The 20,807-nt window shown below is 38.4% G+C and overlaps 1 protein-coding gene across 1 annotated transcript in view; it reads left to right on the top strand.

Annotated features, from left to right (window-relative positions):
• LOC126175206 (ATP-dependent RNA helicase abstrakt) overlaps positions 1-20,807 on the top strand; it is a 136,997-nt gene that overhangs the window by 53,030 nt on the left and 63,160 nt on the right. Inside the window, exons 4-5 of the mRNA XM_049921815.1 lie at positions 2,714-2,849; positions 7,228-7,437. Coding sequence (XP_049777772.1) covers positions 2,714-2,849; positions 7,228-7,437 — 346 coding nt within the window. The remainder of the gene's footprint in view (positions 1-2,713; positions 2,850-7,227; positions 7,438-20,807) is intronic.

Raw genomic sequence — 20,807 nt, 5'->3', positions numbered from 1 at the left:
CCAGAGCATGTCTTTGGAAAACTACCACGAACTTGGTGACAACTGTACACTAAAACATTTAATAGCAGACCTGTAGGGCAACACCAACCCAATTATCTCAACATAAGTGAACGGTCTCTGTTGAGTAAGTGGGTATATGTCTTTGCTTCAACAACCCCGCACACTATTTGATATCCTCTGATCAAACCAAGAATTCAACAAATTGTGTGGAATCCACAGGGTGAAAGCTGCAACAATGTGGTCATGGACACCAGCCATTAATACCTGGGTGGCACGGCTACACATGAAGACAGCACTCGAATTCAGCCACACATACAAATTGGCCCACAAATATGACCAGCAACCACTCACCGGACTCTGTGCCCAAGATGCTTCGGCAAGTGCTCGCCGTACTGGCTGGGCGGACATCTCACACCATCCTCCTCACTCTGTTACCACTCACCAAAGTGCCACGCCACAACACACCCCGTCCCCATCAACAACCTCAAACAAAGATCTTAGTGGCCTCAAACCAAAGGGACATCAAATGACAGATTGAGCTAATGGTACCATCAATTCGAAAGGTAATGCCAGCAACCCTGCCCTAGTTCACCTTGCTAATGGTCCAAGTATGACCTCCAGCTGGCTCCCAACAAAATATGTTAATTATTATTACCAGAACAAAACAACAGTTTAAAGCTAATTGAGGAGAAGAGTCGCACAAATCACAACAATTTAAGTTTCCAGAGAAACAAATATAGTTCACTGACTTCAGTTAAACCTTGCCAAGGCCATTACTTTTTTCAAATAGCACCTGTAGCTAGCTAGTGGCTCCACACTGTGCTATCAGACTGATTCCCATGACATGTGCACGTTCACTAAACTGCAACAATAGCCAATAAAATCTGAAATTACTGAATCAAAATTTCTCATGTACAAAATGGACCACACTTTTGGATTCTGTCAGTTTTGTCTACTGGGAGAAAGTACTTGAGTGATTAGTCAGGATCACTTAATCCTGATTTCATATTGTCAACACTCTTAAAACTCAATCCCCCACAAGACCCATTACTTACCTTTTTACACTGACAAGGGCTTTCAGCCAGCTCCTGCATTTTAAAAGCTGCAAGCAGCTCCCAAAATTTATTTTAACATTTAGCAATTCCAGACAACCCGCCATGGGAACAGAAATCTGGTTTTTCCACTGGGCATTTTCTGCTCACAATAACAGCATTCTTCTGGAAGGAGCTTCTTCCTGCCAGCACTGTTCAAAGTTCGTTTCCAACAGCTGCTAGAAAACCTGCCATCATGAGAAAATCACTCACCCTTAAGTCAGCCCAGCAGATCTGGACCACAACCCATTTAGGACTGAGTAAAGCCTGACTCATCAACTCCTGGCTGGATAAAGCCCTCTTCCCCAGATACTGCAAATTGGCTCTAATATCCCCAGTAGCCAGAGGACAGGCACACAGATGTGTCAGGAAATGCAAAATTTGTTCTGTGAGCTTTCACTATTAACTTGTAAAGGTCTTTTTTCCCTGCAGTCCCTTTTCATATTAAAGCAGTGCCACCTAAGTGTAGAATACTTGCCGAGGTAGCTGTGTATCTCTTCCCAGCCATACCCCCACACCCGCGCACCACCCCTCCCTTCTTAAGCAGTATTACAACTCTGAAATTGTGCCAGGAAATTAGTTGCAGTTGCAAATACATAAGCCCTTATACATTAAACTTCTTTTTGGCATACCATTCTTTTGCATACTCAGTCGTTTTTGTTTATTACTCAGAGAATGTGCCTTTTGTTTCTGCAACATGGTAACAAGCTCACAAAAATCTAGACACTGATAGCGCATGATGTGCACTATGGTTGTTGCCATTTTATTGCCAAGTATTGTAACATAGTCATTTTGTTGACTGTGTCACGAAATTAACTATGAATTGCATATTAAAATTTCTCTCCAGTGACAGACCTGATGTGATGATAATAATACAAATTCGAGGCTGAACCTTGTTGACTCTGTGAATATTAGATATTGTAGCAATGTGACTACATTGGTAAAAGTCAACCACTTAATGATTTGCAAATGTATTCAACATGAGAACACAGTAAAAGCAAAAGAAAAAAAAGGAAAAAAAGTCCAAGAAGACAGACAAGTCAAAGAGGAGAATACAAAATCAGCAATTGTGCTTTGCAGTGGTCAACACTCGTCACACCCCTAATTTTTTCAGTTGTTGTGTACAGGCCTCAAATGTTACAGGAGTAAATGATGCTACAGAAACACTACACACAGACTGTAAAACATTTTTACACCATGTTATTTCTGAATCTGTAGTATATCAGATCACAGTAAATTGGTTTTTAACTGTATCTATAACCATGGGATAAGATCTGATTTACAAAAGACTGTAACAACAATAGATTGTTAGCTTTATTGACGCCTGTGTCAATGATCAATAGCAGACATGTTGTAAAAACTAACCATAAATCTGCATTCTGAAATAGGTGTAGACAGACAAACTTCTTTCTAATAGAAGGTTCATTGGAAGTAGGCTGAAAACACTTTAGATTATAATATTTAGTGAGATATTTGTTTTGTGTGTGTGTGTGGGGGGGGGAGGGGGGGTTGTAAATTTGTTGTGGCAGAGGTCATACTGTGTAGAATTTTGTTCTGTCGAACATTCTACCATTAACATCAGTGTTCCTTTAAATATTTTTTTGCAAAATACTTTTTTTCAGCCAAGAAGGAAAGTGCAATGGAGAGACAACTTAAGGAGGAAGAGAAAATATTGGAGAGTGTAGCAGAAAAAAAGGCTCTGATGGGTGTAGCAGAACTGGCAAAAGGCATTCAATATGAAGACCCAATAAAAACAAGGTAATACTTTAAAAAGATGTAGCACTGCTATAGAGACATGTGTTTTCAATAATCTCACAGATCAATTGGCGGCAGCACCATAAAATAGATGTTGAAATTTACCCTATTGGATCTTCTGTGGATTTAAGTATCCAGGGTGCTGTACAATGTGATCTCTCTTGAGTATTTTTGCTAATATGTTATTTTTGTAAGTGCATTTTGATCTCAGACTGTAGTTTTTTAGGAGTAAAAGGAAACTACTTGTCTACCCTACTATTTCGTCCTTTACGTATATTCCAGCGAAATGGCTCACTCATTCAGAAAAACTTAAAATTTTTCAACTAAATTGGAAACCAGTGGATACTTGTGATTAGTGACAGTTGAATATTCATATGTAAGGGGAAGCAGTCAGCTGCAGAATCTGTAATTTATTGCAAATCTAGATTTCAACTCTAACACAATCATCAACGGCACATTACCAGAAGAATCGTTCAGGCATAATCATGTCAGAGCATAAACATGGTTAACTATGACTTGGCTATACCTACATGACTCTTCTGGTAATGCACCAATGATGATTATGTTATAATCTAAATCTAGATCTGCAAAAAATTATGAATTCTGTGACTGACTGCTGTCCTTCTTTACATTTAAAATTTGTTGCTTATTGCTGTGTCTTTCTGTTTGCTGGATTCCAGTTCTCACTGTAAGTGCAATATTTTGTGCTTCTATTGATGCTTAGTTCTCTGTTTTCTACCTTGTTAATGAAATCTTTGAATTGAAACTGGATGTTTTGTGTAAATGTCACACAGTAACTGTGTGCAAATAATTAACCATTTCAAATATGTTTTTCAAATGGCAGACCATTCAGACAAATTTGTGAGTATTGATTGTTCTAACTCAACCGATATGAGAAATGTCATTGCTCTAATGGTTTTATATTGGCAAGTCTCATATTTTCTAGTTTGGTGATGGGTGAGGGTTGCTTATATTTGTACATTCATTTATTGATATATGCTGTTGTGCAAAAAGCATTTAAAAACTAAAGGAGGAAAAATTATACAAGTGTTCCAGGATTTCTTTAAGTGTATCAATCAGAAACATAGATAGTAAGAAACAAAACTAAAGACATTCCAGATGTAATACCAGAAATGATGTAAAAAGTCAGTCAAGATATGAAAAATGGAAAGGTACTGGAGACAGTCATGTTTCAGTATAACTGATTGAAGCTTGAGGCAGTGTAACACAAAGGGAATTTGCAAAAATGTTTACTAAATTTCCACAGAGGAAGACTGTTCCCCAAATTTGAAACAATACTGTAATTATTGTACTTCATAAGAAAGAATGTAGAGATTAAGAGATGTAAGCAGATTGCAGGCATGTGAAATGCAGTTCCTCAAAAGTGGGATAGGAGTAAGAAGGATAGGATGGAAAATGAAAGGGTAAGGGAAAAAATGAAGGAGAAACCCTTGCAGAACAGGATAGAAACATCAAGGCTAAGATGGTGGGCACTTGAGAATGGAAAAAAGAGGATTTCCAAGAAGCTACATGAAATGGAGAAGTGAAGGAAGTGACCAAGGGGAAGACCAACAGAAATGTGTGGAAGAGTATGTTAAAAAAATGAGGACTGGACCAGAGTGAACTCAGAAAGATGGTGGGGAAACAGGATTAGATGATGAGGTTTATGTTCCAAACAGACCCAGCCAAGGGCTGGAAACTATTGAAGATGATGATGTTGATAGGAAAGAAAGAGAGAGAGAGATTTTTATTACAGAGACTATTCTTATACTGTCTGGATTCTGGATTTCATTATCTGTATGTTCTTGTGGTGGTGTATCTACAGAGCTACAGTATCTAAAGGTGTAATAAAAGATTTTACAGCTGACGTCCAAATTTCTGACAGTTTGAAAGTTACAACATAGTTATAACAAACTCTATAATATACAAGATACTGAAATTATCACCAGCAACATAGGGGTAAAAACATTGGATTGTTGTCGGAAAAGGAATACGCTAACTTTAGAGTGGATGTGGTATGCTAGATCACCTGTAATCATGAAGAAGATTATAGACTGGAGCAATGGTTATGAGCACCACTTAGTGTGGGATTTATAGATTATGAGTAAGTTTTTGCTCAGTTTTCACAAACTATGTACTAACAGCCATTAAGAAACAAAGCATTGACTCCATTGATGTAAGTATACAGGAGAACATATATTTAAAATGCCATAGCTTCCGTTAGACTTCATCAGAATAGTGACAAATTCAGAATTGAAAGAAGAGTCAGGAAAAGAGATTCTATGTTCTAAGTAGTTCTAGAGGACATTTTCAGATCCTTAGACATTGAAATAAAAAAAAGCAACAAATGTCAGTAGAACACATCCAAACTACCTTAATTTCGTTAATGACATTTTACTGTTTTCCATTAATACAGATAAACTTCAACAACAAATAGATGGCTTTACTAGAGCAAGTTTAAAAGTGGGACTGAAAATCAAAGCTAAAATAATGTATAATGAACACATGAAAACACACTGAAAAGAAAAGAGTAAAAGTTAAAAATGGCATCATAGAACCAGTTGAGTGGTTACTTACAATGGTAGGAATGGTGTTAAGAGAAAAGGAGTGTGGCAGGTGGGAAAGAGTAAGACCTACACGGAAAGGAGGCATGTGGGAGGTAGTGAAAGGCAGGAAAGGAGTAGGCAGGTAGCTGTCAGTGGCATTTGCAAAATGAGGACTGATGAAGGTGGTGATCATGAGAGAGAGAGAGAGAGAGAGAGAGAGAGAGAGAGAGAGAGAGAGAGAGAGGCAGTAGGGGTGGGAAGTGTGGGTCAGCTGAGTACAACTTATGGACATGGGAAGAATGTTGTGGAAAGAGTGAATGTAAGGATAAGTGTACGTTAGTGGAAAAGAGCTTAGGGAAGTACAGAACAGGGAGACTGCAAGAATGGGGACTATACTGAAGGGATAGTTTCCAAGTTTATAGGAGCTGAGTGGGGGTTCCTAATGGGCCAAGTAATAAAGCTGCTGTTAAATTCATTGGTATTGTGGTGTTCAGCATGTTAGTAATTGGATGAGCAGCTTGAAGGATAGCCACAAATTGGTGAGGGTCATTCCTGTGGACAGGCAGCTGATTAGTTAGTACCCCATATAGAATGCAGGACAGTAATGGGTGATGAGGTGATTCCATAATGTTGGAAAAGGGTTATCTTACCCCACTGCTCTCTTGAACTTAATCTCAATTAACAACTCATTATTTTCATATTGTTTAGAATTTTAATATTTGCTCAATTATTTATTCATTCAGTTATTTATTTGCCTCCATAACCGAATAGTTAGCATCATGCCTTCAATATGGAAGGACCCTGGTTCGATCGCCATTACCTCCTTGGATTTTGTTAGATAGGGAGGTGTGTAATGGAGTCCATTCAGTGTCAGTGAGGCCTGGAAGGATTGGCTACATGCTGATCACATATCCCACAACCATAGATTGCTCTTAGTATTGCCTTGTAAGCAGCGGTTGACTGGTCGGAACATGCCTGTGACCTTAATCCATGCCCCCCCCCCCCCCTCCCTCTCTCTCTCTCTCTCTCTCTCTCTCTCTCTCTCTCTCTCTGTCTCATGTGTATCTTTGAATTTTTCCTTCCTCACTTTTTTTTCCTTCCCTCCATTCCTTAATTCAATTATTCAAGCCACTTCTCATGCCTTCTTCTCCTTAAGGTGTCACTGTTTTCCCATCTGTCATCTCTGAACTGAAGATGGCACAGTGCTTACCATTACACTATTCCTGTGCTCTTTGACACCTTCTTCTTCTTCATCTGTCTCCCCTTATCCTAACAAGAGTAGTTTCCTTTTAACCATAGGGTCCGACTGACCTGCCCCTATTTCCCACCTTCAGCAACAAATCCCCTCCCACACCCCCTCCCCTTCCCAAAGAAGGAATATCTAAAATCCAAAAGCTAAGAGAAAAAGTTTCTTGCAGTAGTAGTAGTAGTAGTAGTAATAGTGGTGGTGGTGGTGGTGGTGGTGGTGGGAATGTGCCTCCTAAAGGCGAATTCTGGGCATCATTACATTTCCTTGTTATTTTTGCAGGTTTGCAATTTAATTTTCCACTTAATACAGTACATTCCACTTCATAAATCATATAGAACGGTAATTTCAGCAATTTTTTTTTTGCTGTGTTATTTATTGCTTTTATCTTGTTTAATTAATTACAACTAATATTTTATGTGTCTTTTGTTTTATCAATGCCTTAACAATTCTTTCATTTAAATTATATACTCCATTAACAGTTACTTTCCATAAAGTGTGCTGTGTGTTTATTGGATAAAGTAGATGCTACATTTGTGCAGTCAGGTTCCTTACTATTTTTAAAAGAATATTGTGTTCTACTTTGCAGTTGGAAACCACCACAGCATGTCTTAAGCATGTCAGAAGCGAGACACGAGCGTGTTCGCAAGAAATTGAGAATTCTAGTTGAAGGGGATGATGTACCACCACCCATAAAAAGCTTCAGAGCAATGAAATTTCCTCGTGGTGTTTTGGCAGGACTTGAAAAGAAGGGCATCATTAAACCAACTCCCATTCAGGTCCAAGGGATACCCACAGTGTGAGTGTTCGTTTCTTTGGATCCAACTGAGGTAACATTTAAACACAACAAACAACTTCTTTCAGTTAAAGACAGTGTGACCTACTTTAAAGACATGTCACAAATGTTATACAGGGTGCAAATGATGTGCATGGTCTCATAAGTAAGAGAATTTTGATTTTACAGTAAAATTTTAAAAAATTCAACATTGTAAAATGTAAATATTTCAAGACACTATATTTTGCTAAAATTACATATTTTTCATCCTTTATAATTCTGCTACTTCAAAAACGGAGCATTTTACATGCACTGGATTTTAGAATGTGGGTTTGATCATATCTTTTGTACATGGATAGCAGCATTTTCACTTTGATGCCCCCTCTTGTAATTTTAATGATTTTCTCCACAAACTGGACTATTTTTTAGCAATGTAAGCCAGTGGAAACATGATGTAATTATATGTGGTGACTTTAACATTGATTTTGTCATCCAAAATAGAAACAAGGAGACTTTGCTCAGTCTTGTAAAATCTTATAATGTGCATCAGTTGGTGAATGAACTCACCAGAAAAACACTTATTTATTTATTTACATTTTCTTTGCAGGGAGCCATCACAATGGTGGCTTTTTCAAAAATCAGAAAAAATAGTATGACAATGATACATTTACAAAATGTGTTACATACTATGGTTGATGCATCTTATATCTATTTTATACATTTATTACTTTACACCTTGTATACTACTGGTTCATGTTACAGTCAGTGTCTTCAAATTCGATGAATGAATGTAAATGTTATTCTGTCAGAAAAGATTTTAATTTTGGTCAATATCATTCTCTGTACATGTTCTTTGAGAGCTTGGTTGTTCATTAAACCAAATAAAGCTAAATTGATATATGGAATTTGATCTCTTATTTTTAATGTTCTTTTCTGGAAATAGTTAACTTTTGTGTTGTGACCCTGTACATCACTGCACTTGATAAATTCCATTAGTTGGCTCATAAAAACCTAACTCTTTGAAATACTTATACATAATAATGTATTGTTAGGTATTTGTGCAGTACAGTCACTTCACAACAAGGACCTATAAGGCCTGTCATATATGTCTTATGCTCCATTCTGCAACAGCAGTAGCATTTTAAGCGGATGTCTGCTGCACAGCCACATATTTCAGTCCCATAATTAAGAAATAGCTAAATTTTTCCATAGTATCAAACAATCGAAAATCCAGGATGGAACATAACATTAGTAGTGTTCTGTATTGTTGTTCCATAGTATACTATTTTTAATGTTTGCCAAGGAGCTATCTTTGCGAGCTGGCTAATGAGATGTAAGGCAGTACTTTTCCACTACAAAATTAATGTGGTTTGCATGCCACAAATTGTCATCAACAAATTTACAGCTTCCAGTTTCTGTTGCTGAGATGTTCTCCTTGAAGCCCTGATCATTCAGGTACCTTGTTACTTCTATTACACAACTAGTAGCAAAAGATTCTAACTCCTTACATTATCCACTATAGAGTAAGACTGAGATGTTATCTGCACAACTTATTATATGGGAATTGATAGATTGTGTAATGTTTTCTGAGGTACACCTTGTGTTACAGTTTCACCAGTGGATTGAAAGTTTATAATTTTTTCATTCAGTGTCTATGTCACTTTGGTGCACTACTTAAAGTTCAACAGGTATGTGAGTAGAAGATTCATGGCTGGATCTCTGATACAATAAGACTTCAATTTTTTTAGAAGTAACCTATGGTTTACTGTCTTGGTTGCTTTTTTCAGGTCTAAAAATATACCTGCAGTCTGCATTCTCTGGTCCAACAGACAGTACACTTCATAGAAGAACCATGTAACAGCTGTGCCACACTTAGCTCTTTTTCAAAGGCCATGCTGAGAATCTGCAAGCAGTTTCTTTTTTGTGAAAAAGGCACTTAGCTAGGACAGGATAATACTTTCGAATATGTTACTGAAGGTGGAAATTAATTATATTGGTCTGTAGGTGAAGACATTGTCCGTACGTCCATTTTTGTACAATGGTTTCACAGCATTCATTTTTAGAACAGATGAATACATATTTTCTCTATTGCTGCAATTAATCAGGCTGGTAAAACTTTTTAACTGCACTGGATATGCTATACCATCTAGGTGGATTTTTTCTTTGGTAGTGTGTTGTTTTACAAACTTCCTGCTCATCTAGTTCCATAAATTCAAACTCAGTCCATTGAGTGAAGTGACATGTGACTGTGCATCTATAATATGTGTTGGTTGATCAGTAGAGGTGAAATAATTATTAAAAATATTATAAGTAGTATTTAGGTTTTCCACAATGTAACTGTCATGTGTTACGCAGAGTGGGTGTGTATTCATATTCGTGGGACCTTTGCAGTACTTGGACAGTTAGTTCCCAAGATGTTTCGCTTGTGTTGTCAGACTGTTTCTATTGTGTTGCTGTTAATCTGCCTCCTTAGGTTATCAATTTCAGGTTTATGAGTTTTCTTTGCCTGATTGTATTTTTCCTCAAAAATCTACAAGGAAATTTTTAACTGCTGTATCCTTAATAACATACAGTGTGTTCATAGTTAAAGTTCCAGTTCCAAAACACTATAGATAGAGAACCACTGCTCAGAATGACATCAAATTTGAACAGCATGTTATTGATACATGGGAACAACTTGGAACAAAAAAAGCTAACAAAAATTCCACCAATAGATGGTACTGTAAACATCTTAGCATAAATGGGATTGACTATAAGTGACAGATGATTCACAATATAACGGCTGTGGTTTGAGTTGCATGTTACACCATCCATACTGTCCAATGTGTATGACAGCACAAGTTCAGCAGTCAACAGTTGTGGCACTGTTAGGTAGGTAAGACCATCCAACAAGGCAAGGTCATACTACATCAGATGGGAATAATTGGTTTTTAATTGTTCTGAGGGCAAAAACCACATAAAAAGCACAGTGACATCAGTTTTTAATTGTCCTGGGGCCAAAGACTACATAAAAAGCAAAATGACATTGGTTTCTAATTGTTGTTCTGTACGCTGTCCACTGTTTTCTGCCACAAGTTGAAATATAGAAACAGCATGTTCCACAACATATCGGAGCGTCTTGAGGGTCATGTTCAGAATGTGTTGCACTGCATGCCTTCAATTTAGCTACGATCATAGTTGGAGCACTGTACACAAACATTTTTCAGGTGACCCCACAGCCATAGGTCTTATGAATTAAGATCAGGATGACCAGGCTGTAGGGAAATGACGCCTGATAAATCTAGCATTTCCAAAATGCCTGTGCAGCAACCGCTTCACTGGCTGTGCAATGTGCAGAGGGGAGGGCCTTCATACATAAAAATGATCCCATGCTATTGAAGGGTTAGAATGACATTGGTGGGCAAAAGACTCATAGCATTTACCAGTGACAGTACAAGTAACTGGACCCACAGGACTCATCTCCTTGAAAAAATATGGCCCTGTGATAAAGTATGTTGTCATCCTGCACCACGCAGTTACCTTTGCAGAATGTAGTAGCACTGGTTGATATGCATGTGGATTTTCCATTGCCTATATTGCATTTTGAAATAACCTTGGATATGGAAATGGGCTTTGTCTGTCCACGGAATGTTCCATGGTCATTCATTGTCCACTTCCACGGGGGCAAGAAATTCCAGAATGAACATTTTTCTTGCTGACATGTCCGCAGAAAGCAACACCTGAACATGGATGATTTTGTATGGATAGCAATGCAAGGTGTTTCATAAGATTTTATGCACTGTGCTCACAGGCGTGTCCAATGTTTGTGCAATTCTGCATTCATTGCAAGTTTGCCAACCACCACTTAACCACTCCTGCAGTGCTGTGCCCATATCTTTGAAAGAAGAGTCAACTGCTTTCTTCTCTCTGCCACATTGCACTTCAAAGGAATTTGTCTTTTTGAATTTTGTAATCATTTTTCCCAGACCCTTAGCAGACATCGAACCAATACCTTTTTTTCATACATTTGAGTGTCCAGGACTTCTGCAGTGCTGCTGACACACATTCACCATTCTTGTAAAAAGAATTGCCAGCAACACGCGATCCTTCATGTAGACAGTCATGTTGGGCGTCTTGGCCACATTGCCACAAACTGAGGAAGAGCCATGTGCTGCACATTTGTTAGTGTGGTATTCTGATGTTCAATGTGTCATCTATTCGTCAAATTTTCATTTTTTTCCCCATGTTGTTTCCCTCTTTGTTAATAATATTCTGTTCGAATTTGATGTGATTCTGAGCAGTGGTTCTCTTTCTACAGTGTTTTGAAACTGGAACTTCAATTATGGACACCATGTATGTTGCCACCCCACTACATTGGTGGTATTGTCTACAATAATTATTTGCTGTAAATAGCCTTCTATAGATATTAGTCCATGTTCAGCTATTAGTAATGCATGTGGTGAGTGTTCGTCTACGTCTGTTTGCAATGTGTCTTGGTTTGTTTCTGAGGTATTGAACATTTAAGTGCATCAACTTCAAGGGTATTATCCCTTCTTGGTGATGTACCACCTTGCACAAATCACATTTTTTTATGTTACCAATGGAAACTCCAGACTGGAATAATATCAACAATATTAGGAAGAGGACAGATTGCTGCTGACCGTAAAGATGACCCGCTGAACACACACACACACACACACACACACACACACACACACACACACACATATCACACAAGCACAAACCAGAGCTGCCTGTGGAAGCAGTCATGAGTATGTGATGTGTGTGTGTGTGTGTGTGTGTGTGTGTGTGTTTTTTTTTTTTTTTTTTTTTTTTTTTTTTTTTTTTTTTTTTTTTTTTTTTAAAAAGAAGGCTTTGGCCGAAAGCTATTTAAGTGTAACAGTCTTTTCCTTGTCCCTGTGGCTGTCTGCAACTCAATGGCTCAATGGGTCATCTTTACAGTGAGTAGCAGTCTACCTTTTTCCTAATATTATTTATTTATTTAAGTTAAATTTTTTACAATTACCTATTTCGGTAACTGTGCTGTGTTGTCACAAGAGATCACTTATTTCACAATCTAGTTTTTCTTCAAGTGAAATGGACTCAAGTACATGTGAATTACATTCCTGAACACTGGAATGATGGTTATTTACCCTAAAATGCCTCGTGGCTGTAGTCCAGAGCAATTGTACCTTCCTCCTTACTGTCCCTGTCACATAGTTCACTTGTATGAGAAATTAGCTGCACCTTTTCATTTCTGTTTCTGTGCAATCCATGTCTTGTGTGTTCATAAAGATTCGCTTTACTTAGGTCTTGCAAATTCTAAATTTATCACACTTTTTTTTCAGCTCACGAATGTAGAACATAATTTATTTTTATTTACACATGGCCTTGTGGCAGATCATGTGGCACTGGCATGTTTTAAATGATGACACTCATATGAAATAATTTTGGCAATAAGTTTTGAAAACATCCTAGGGCTCTCTTGTTTTCATTTTTGTATCTCATTTCCACCACCTACTATCACAACATGATTATCTTTTTTCCGTTGATTTGTCGAAGTTTCAATATTCTCCAACACTGCATTTAACATGCCCGAGGCTGAACTTTTTCAATTTCAATTTGTTGCTCATAACACATGATTTTACATGCATGTGAATTGTCTACTAAGTACACTCCTGGAAATTGAAATAAGAACACCGTGAATTCATTGTCCCAGGAAGGGGAAACTTTATTGACACATTCCTGGGGTCAGATACATCACATGATCACACTGACAGAACCACAGGCACATAGACACAGGCAACAGAGCATGCACAATGTCGGCACTAGTACAGTGTATATCCACCTTTCGCAGCAATGCAGGCTGCTATTCTCCCATGGAGACGATCGTAGAGATGCTGGATGTAGTCCTGTGGAACGGCTTGCCATGCCATTTCCACCTGGCGCCTCATTTGGACCAGCGTTCGTGCTGGACGTGCAGACCGCGTGAGACGACGCTTCATCCAGTCCCAAACATGCTCAAAGGGGGACAGATCCGGAGATCTTGCTGGCCAGGGTAGTTGACTTACACCTTCTAGAGCACGTTGGGTGGCACGGGATACATGCGGACGTGCATTGTCCTGTTGGAACAGCAAGTTCCCTTGCCGGTCTAGGAATGGTAGAACGATGGGTTCGATGACTCTCATCGCTGAAGACGACACGTCTCCATTCGTCCCTCCATTCACGCCTGTCGCGACACCACTGGAGGCGGGCTGCACGATGTTGGGGCGTGAGCGGAAGACGGCCTAACGGTGTGCGGGACCGTAGCCCAGCTTCATGGAGACGGTTGCGAATGGTCCTCACCGATACCCCAGGAGCAACAGTGTCCCTAATTTGCTGGGAAGTGGCGGTGCGGTCCTCTACGGCACTGTGTAGGATCCTACGGTCTTGGCGTGCATCCGTGCGTCGCTGCGGTCCGGTCCCAGGTCGATGGGCACGTGCACCTTCCGCCGACCACTGGCGACAACATCGATGTACTGTGGAGACCTCACGCCCCAAGTGTTGAGCAATTCGGCGGTACGTCCACCCGGCCTCCCGCATGCCCACTATATGCCCTCGCTCAAAGTCCTTCAACTGCACATACGGTTCACGTCCACGCTGTCGCGGCATGCTACCAGTGTTAAAGACTGCGATGGAGCTCCGTATGCCACGGCAAACTGGCTGACACTGACGGCGGCGGTGCACAAATGCTGCGCAGCTAGCGCCATTCGACGGCCAACACCGCGGTTCCTGGTGTGTCCGCTGTGCCGTGCGTGTGATCATTGCTTGTACAGCCCTCTCACAGTGTCCGGAGCAAGTATGGTGGGTCTGACACACCGGTGTCAATGTGTTCTTTTTTTCCATTTTCAGGAGTGTATAAAGTTTTTACAATTACAATTTTTTTAGTTTATGTTATTTCTTATTACATTATAATTCATGATAAATTCAAATTATAAGGGTATTTTTGGATAAGCCACTGCTTGACTTGCTTTTTAAAAGTATTCCCTGTCAATATCTTACCTTCACTTGGTACCAAGTTATTAAAAACAGCTCCTTTAAATATATGGGGTTTCTGCTGTTAAAGTTAATCTTCTGTTAACCATATGAAAGTCTTTTCTATGCCTTGTTTCATAGTTGTGAATATCTATGTTTCCTTTTGTGATTTTAGTGTCTTATTTCAGTATCATTATAGTTTCTAGTATGTACATGGCATATACTGTGAGAATATTGTGTCTAAAGAATAGGGGTTTGCAAGAAGTTCCATGTTTTACTTTTGCTATGATCCTCAAAGCTTAATTCTGCAGTATGAAAACCCTTTTCACATTAGTTTGGTATGCTCCACCCCACAGTACTATTCCATAAGACAATAAAGAGTACACTAATCCACAGTATACACACCTTTGGGTTTCAGAATTAAGATATGGTGGAAATCTTCTTAATACTTATAGACTGGGTGTTATCTTTTATAGACATAATCAGCTCGCTGCTTCCATGAAAGTTGATCATCTATGTATGAACCCAAGAATGTGCAATCTGCACAGGCTTTTGGTAGATCTGTACAGGTTTTTGGTAGAATTTCCTCAATCACAGTATATTGTCTGTTTGGGCCACTTGGTTTAAAATGAATAATATTAGTTTTTTCTATGTTTACATTTTGGTTGTCTCTTTCAAAGTGAGCTCCTTCCTTTTCAATAAAGTTATGTGTCTCTTCAACTAGGCTGGGTGCACTGTCTGAATAGCAAACACCAGATGTATTGTCTGCATACATAGTGATCACTTGCTTATTGTCAAGAGAACTTGGGAAATCATTTACATAGCATATAAAGAGGACTGGACCTACAATGGAGCCCTGAGGAACACCAGAATATATATTTCTAATACTTGACCTTCTTCTCTCCAGTATTCTTCCATTAGTGTATATAATCTCCGTGCACTGCTGCCTATCCTTTAAATATGTTTCCAGCAATTGCATGAGTTTTCCAAAGACACCACTCTTCGCAATTTCTGATAAGAGCACGTCATGATGTACTCTGTCGAAAGTCCTGAGAGGTCCAGGAATATTCTTGCTGCTTGGGATTTTTTATTTATTTTTTCAAGTACATGATGGACAAATTGTACTGCTGCTGACGTGGTACTTCGACCTCTTCTGAAACCATGTGGGAAATCACTTAATATGTCAGCATTGTTGTAATGTTCCAGGATTTTTTCGGTATTATTTTCTCTATTAGTTTGCTGAAAGTTGAGATTAGGGCAATATGTCTGTAATTCCGTACATGCTTTATTTCCACTTTTTTTGTGTATAGGTTTAACTATAGCCAGTTTCAACTTGTTAGAGAACACACCATCTTCAAGAACACAGTTTATTAGATCAACTAGTTGTTTCATTAATTCATGTTTGCATTTCTTCAATAGATATGGAGAAATTTCATCTAATCTTACTGATTTTTTGTTTCTGAGGCTATCAATAAGCTGCTGAATGTCAGATGTGCTTACTGCGGGTAGTGTACTGCAGTTCTGTTTGTTGTCTGGACTCAGATGTGTGCTGTACTGTAAAATGAAGTGAATCTGATCAAAAATGGCAGTTCCGTTTAAAAATTTCATCCATATCAGAATAAAAATTCAGTATGTTAATTTCACAACCTTGATAATGATATATTCATATATTACATTAATTTTTGTTTATAATTGTTGTTATTATTTTAAGTTAATTGTTGATTGGTTTCACCTCCTCAGTTGGGGCAAATGTGATCACCATTGTGTTTTGTATGCAAGAACAAAATCAGACTTCCAGTGGAGAGAATCCAATCACTATTTTGATTTTTTTTTTTTTTTTTTTGAAATATATTGCTGTATTTGCAACAAAATTTTACAATTTCTAGACTAAACAGATGTCTACAATCACATTGAACTTGAGATTTTTGCTATAAAAACACTTGCATTAATGAAATTTGACAAACAAACAGTAATTTTTAGTTATTGTATGTCATAATCAAGGTGAAAAGTATTTACTAAATGTCATAATCATCAATCCGTCCAAAAATAAATTTAGCTCACCTTCTGTGTTCTGGAACAATTTTTTTAATAATTTGGGCTCTTTCTACCTCAGTTGCATTGGCAGTTTCTGGAAAGGCAAAATAAACATTACCATCAAGAACTTTGATTCTCGGAAATGTGATTTCATAGGTGTTGTTAGAGATGCTGTCAATTTTACCAATAAAAAACCTGAACCTATTTTTCATAGGAATTTTTACTATGGTTAAATCAGTTTCTTTTAAATTCAGCCAGTCTTTATCCTTCTCCTTGTTCATTTCTTCATTTTCATTTGACTCATGCTGTTTTAGATCAGGTTAGATGTTCTGGTTGCAGCCCCATCACTATCATTTTCATTGAAGTCTCTGATGACAGTTCCTTTCCGTGGAGTTAATGCTAAATGCTTTGCTTGGCATGGCTTTCCTTTTGTTTCATTAGAGCGAACTTGTTTCAATTGCATTTGGAAGGCTGCTGCTGCCCAAGAAACTTCTGATGAGCTGGTGCCATGTGCATTGTTATCAGTTGCTTCTGGAATCTGTGAAATCACTTTATCAGGACAGAAACGAAAAAGTCCTGCTTTTCTGGCTGCAGATATTACATTTGGCTTGGATTTGATAGCTATATTTTCAAATTTTTTTTCAACAACGTAGGAAATTCTGGTTTTGGCAGCACTCCTCTATACTTCCTTTTCCAATCATCTAGCACATTTCTGCAAGCAAGTTTTAAAGGTCTTAAAAAGGACACATCACGTGGCTGACACAAATGAGTAGAATTACGTGGTAGAAGCACAAATTTAATGTCCTGTTCCTGGCACAGTTTAATCACGTTATATGACAGATGACTCGAGAGATTGTTACCTATAATCACTTTAAATCCCTCTAATTGCTGGGCAAAAGGTAAGACAATTTCAACAAACCATGATTCAAACATTGTTAGGTCAAACCAACAATTTTGATTCCTATTATAAGCTGCACCAGTTATGCCCCCTTCAGTCCAAGTATCATAGAAGTGTATTGCCGTATAAACAATGTATGGTAGGAGGACTGAGCAGTTGGCAGCTGCTGCTATCATCGCGCTAATACTTCACTTAGAAACGTTTCAGGATGTCTTATGCCTCGCTTCACTATTACTTTCATTTGTCTAAGATTGTCACAAAAGTTTGTTGCGTCATAGTTTATAATGTTGGAGGGACAGATACCACCCAAGGTCACATAAAGGTTTTTAAAATAATCAGTCACTGTTTCTTGGGTAACTGCTGCCTTTGACCTCTTCACATTTGCACTTACTCTAATCATTAGCTCTTTATTTCTTTTCAGAAAAGATTTTACCCACTCGTGCCCAGGTCGATTGTCACAAAATCTTTTTTCAATCCTCCCTGCTCGATTGAGATAAGCCTGTGCAGTGTCCCTAACATCATTATTCCTCATAGGAAACCCCCATTTTGCACAACACAATAATCCTTCAACCAGGCTTTTTTCCTCACTTTTGGTTAACGCTGTTGGGCTGCCTCTTTTGTATTTGTACCTTCCTTGAGTTTGTCATTTAATGTGGTATATGGAACTGCGTATTGCTCTGAAGCATCCTGGATACTTAATTTTCTTGATTTGACAGCTTTCATCGTATTTAGAAGAAATTCTGGTTTGTAGTTAGATTTTCGTGTTGGTCCCAGTATCCTTTGGTATACTCGCATGATCGGATTCACCCTACAAAAATGCAATTTTGTAATTATGCCTGCGTAGTGACTAAGCAGTATTAGCAGTGAACAAAAAACAAAACTGTATCACTTAAAACGTTTGTATGCAAGCAATAATTCTGCAACTTAGCAGTTACACTTCGGAAGTAACAGGCACCAGCAGAAGTTTCTGCACTGTTGTGTTGACTACACAAATGCAGCGCAAGAATCGCACACCTACTGACAATGCAATTTGCTGGTTGCACGCATTCCAACACGCCATTGTTGTTGATAGATTAGTCAAGAATTCACAACAATTGTCAGCTGCAATGTAATTGTTAAAATGCTGTGCTCAGTTATCCAAACATGGGAAAACCAGTAAATGATCGGTTTGACACCACCTGATAGGATTCACCCCGTTTTATGGTATATCCTGTTTCATATGGTATATCCTGTTTCACAGAGACATTATTTTTGACAGTATCTATGAAGTAGTTATTAAAAATATTGCTGAATGGAAGGGTATCAGAAATATCATCATTATTTACAGTTAATTTACATTATTAATTTTAGTTTCTGTTTCATTGTTTCTGATTTTATTTACATATGACCAAAAGTCTTCGAAACATTATCTGAACCTCGTATCTGTTGCCAGAAAGGTGACCGTTCATGATGTTTGTTGAGATGATGTGGTCATAATTTGTAATAACATGATCAATTGAACTACTATGTGTGTTAGCTCTTCTGGCGGGTGCTTGTCCAAGATCTTTAACCCCGTAAGACAGGATACAATCTGTAAAATGTTTGCTTTCCTGACCATCATGTAAAATGTTGATGTTCAGATCTCCCAGTATGACAAGATTTACACTTCTACAACCTGACATAAATTTTCTTAAAACTCCATCATGTGATTTAAGAAAAGCATCAGAATTTCACAGGGGGATCTATATACACCTATGGCATAGAAAGGTGCAAAATGTGAGTTTAAGAACTGCAATTTCGAAATATTTGTCAACACAGAAATTATTCCCCCATAGCACTTTTTCTGTGGTGGTTATGAACTTACATTTTCTTGAGTGGATGGCAACACCACACCACCTTTATTATGTGTTTTACAGTAGAACATATCTAGGTTGTGGCCTTCTAATCTGCAATACTGAATGTTATCCACTGTTTTCTGGTGTTCTGTAACTATTAATACATGTGGCGATAGTCCTGTGATAAATGATTCAAAAGCGTCTATTTTGTTTCCCAAACCCTGCACATTATAATACAAAAGTGATAAATTATTCTCTGGCGGACTAAACTCTGTTTGAGGCACATATGAAACACATACACTTGCGTCTGGTGTTGCATTGGTGGAAGGTTTTATTGCCTTAAAAAACATTGCTCTTGTCCTGCCGATGTATTGTTTTACTGACCTGGAATTTCATGGATGTTACTCCCAAGTATTCGTTAATTTTATCTTTGAGAGGGACAACAGTGGCACAACACTGTACATTCAATTTGCTGTTAACTACTTCTTGGATCTGTGTTATAACTAAGTCCTTCCCTAGTCTGTTGAGATGTAAGCCATGGGATGTGTGGAATCTTCTTCCTACGCAGCTTAAGTTGACAGTGTACATTTTTGAATCTCGTACATATGCATTTAGGATCTGTTTATTTGCACTTCACACTTCTTTATGTACACACAACCAGATTGGCAAGTCAAGTCGATGTGGAACAGAGAAGACAACCCTGTTTGAGCTTCTCAGCTCAAGTAGCCTTCATTTGTGTGAGATCACTAGGTCTTTCGTTTAACAAGAATGGAATGCTTTGAACATACATTTTCATGGAAGTGTGCAGTTAATTCTTTTCCATGACTGTGTAGTGCCTCGAGAATTTCGGTGTAAATTCTAGAGATGCTCGGCTTTCCACTGTCTCGAACACCCGATATTTCAAGTACAAGGGTGAGAGAATGGAGATGTGTCTACCTCACCACTGGTTTCTGTGTGTGCAGGATGAACGTGTATCGGGAGAATATGGCAGTAGTGATGGTCAATCGGCACAGACAAGTGTTTGCAGCGCGCACCTGAGAAGCTGTATGTCCAGTACAAGAAGCAAGCACACTCTGTTACTTCACAGTGTAATGACTGTATTGTTGTGAACAAATGAATTATGTATTGAACTAAAGACACTAACATTTGACTTTCTGGTGTTGGACTTGCGAGAAGCAAGAACTGGTTTTATAGTGGTTATTAAACCAAACATAGTACAATTGTATCTGTTAGTAAAGAAAGTAGATTTGTAATTTTACCAGAGAATATTTAAGTATAGTATGCATAAAGATGCATGCTAGGGCAATGAACCAGGAGGCCTATTCAAGAAGGATATAGAGGGTGCACTCGACATTTAGTGGATGAGAAAAAGGGTGGATAGGCAGACCTATGAGAGGCTGACCTATACTCCTCAGACAGGGGCACCAAGAAGGGGATTGACCTCTACCATAGGAAGATAGGAATAAGAAAGGTGCATACCTACCAAGACGGAAGGAGAAAGGGTACTCTTAGGATCATTCCATGTAAGATATAGGTACTGTTCGTAAAGGGAAAAAGGGCAGTATCATGACATAAGTCACACGTTTAAAGGGATGAGTCTGGTAAGTTTGCATTCTCTGCATAAATAGCCTTATTAAGTTTTGGGTTTACAAATA

Source organism: Schistocerca cancellata, chromosome 3 (assembly GCF_023864275.1).
Source record: "Schistocerca cancellata isolate TAMUIC-IGC-003103 chromosome 3, iqSchCanc2.1, whole genome shotgun sequence".
Lineage (NCBI taxonomy): Eukaryota > Metazoa > Arthropoda > Insecta > Orthoptera > Acrididae > Schistocerca > Schistocerca cancellata.
Note: the sequence above shows the minus strand (reverse complement) of the source record. Positions and strands in the feature narration are given on the sequence as shown.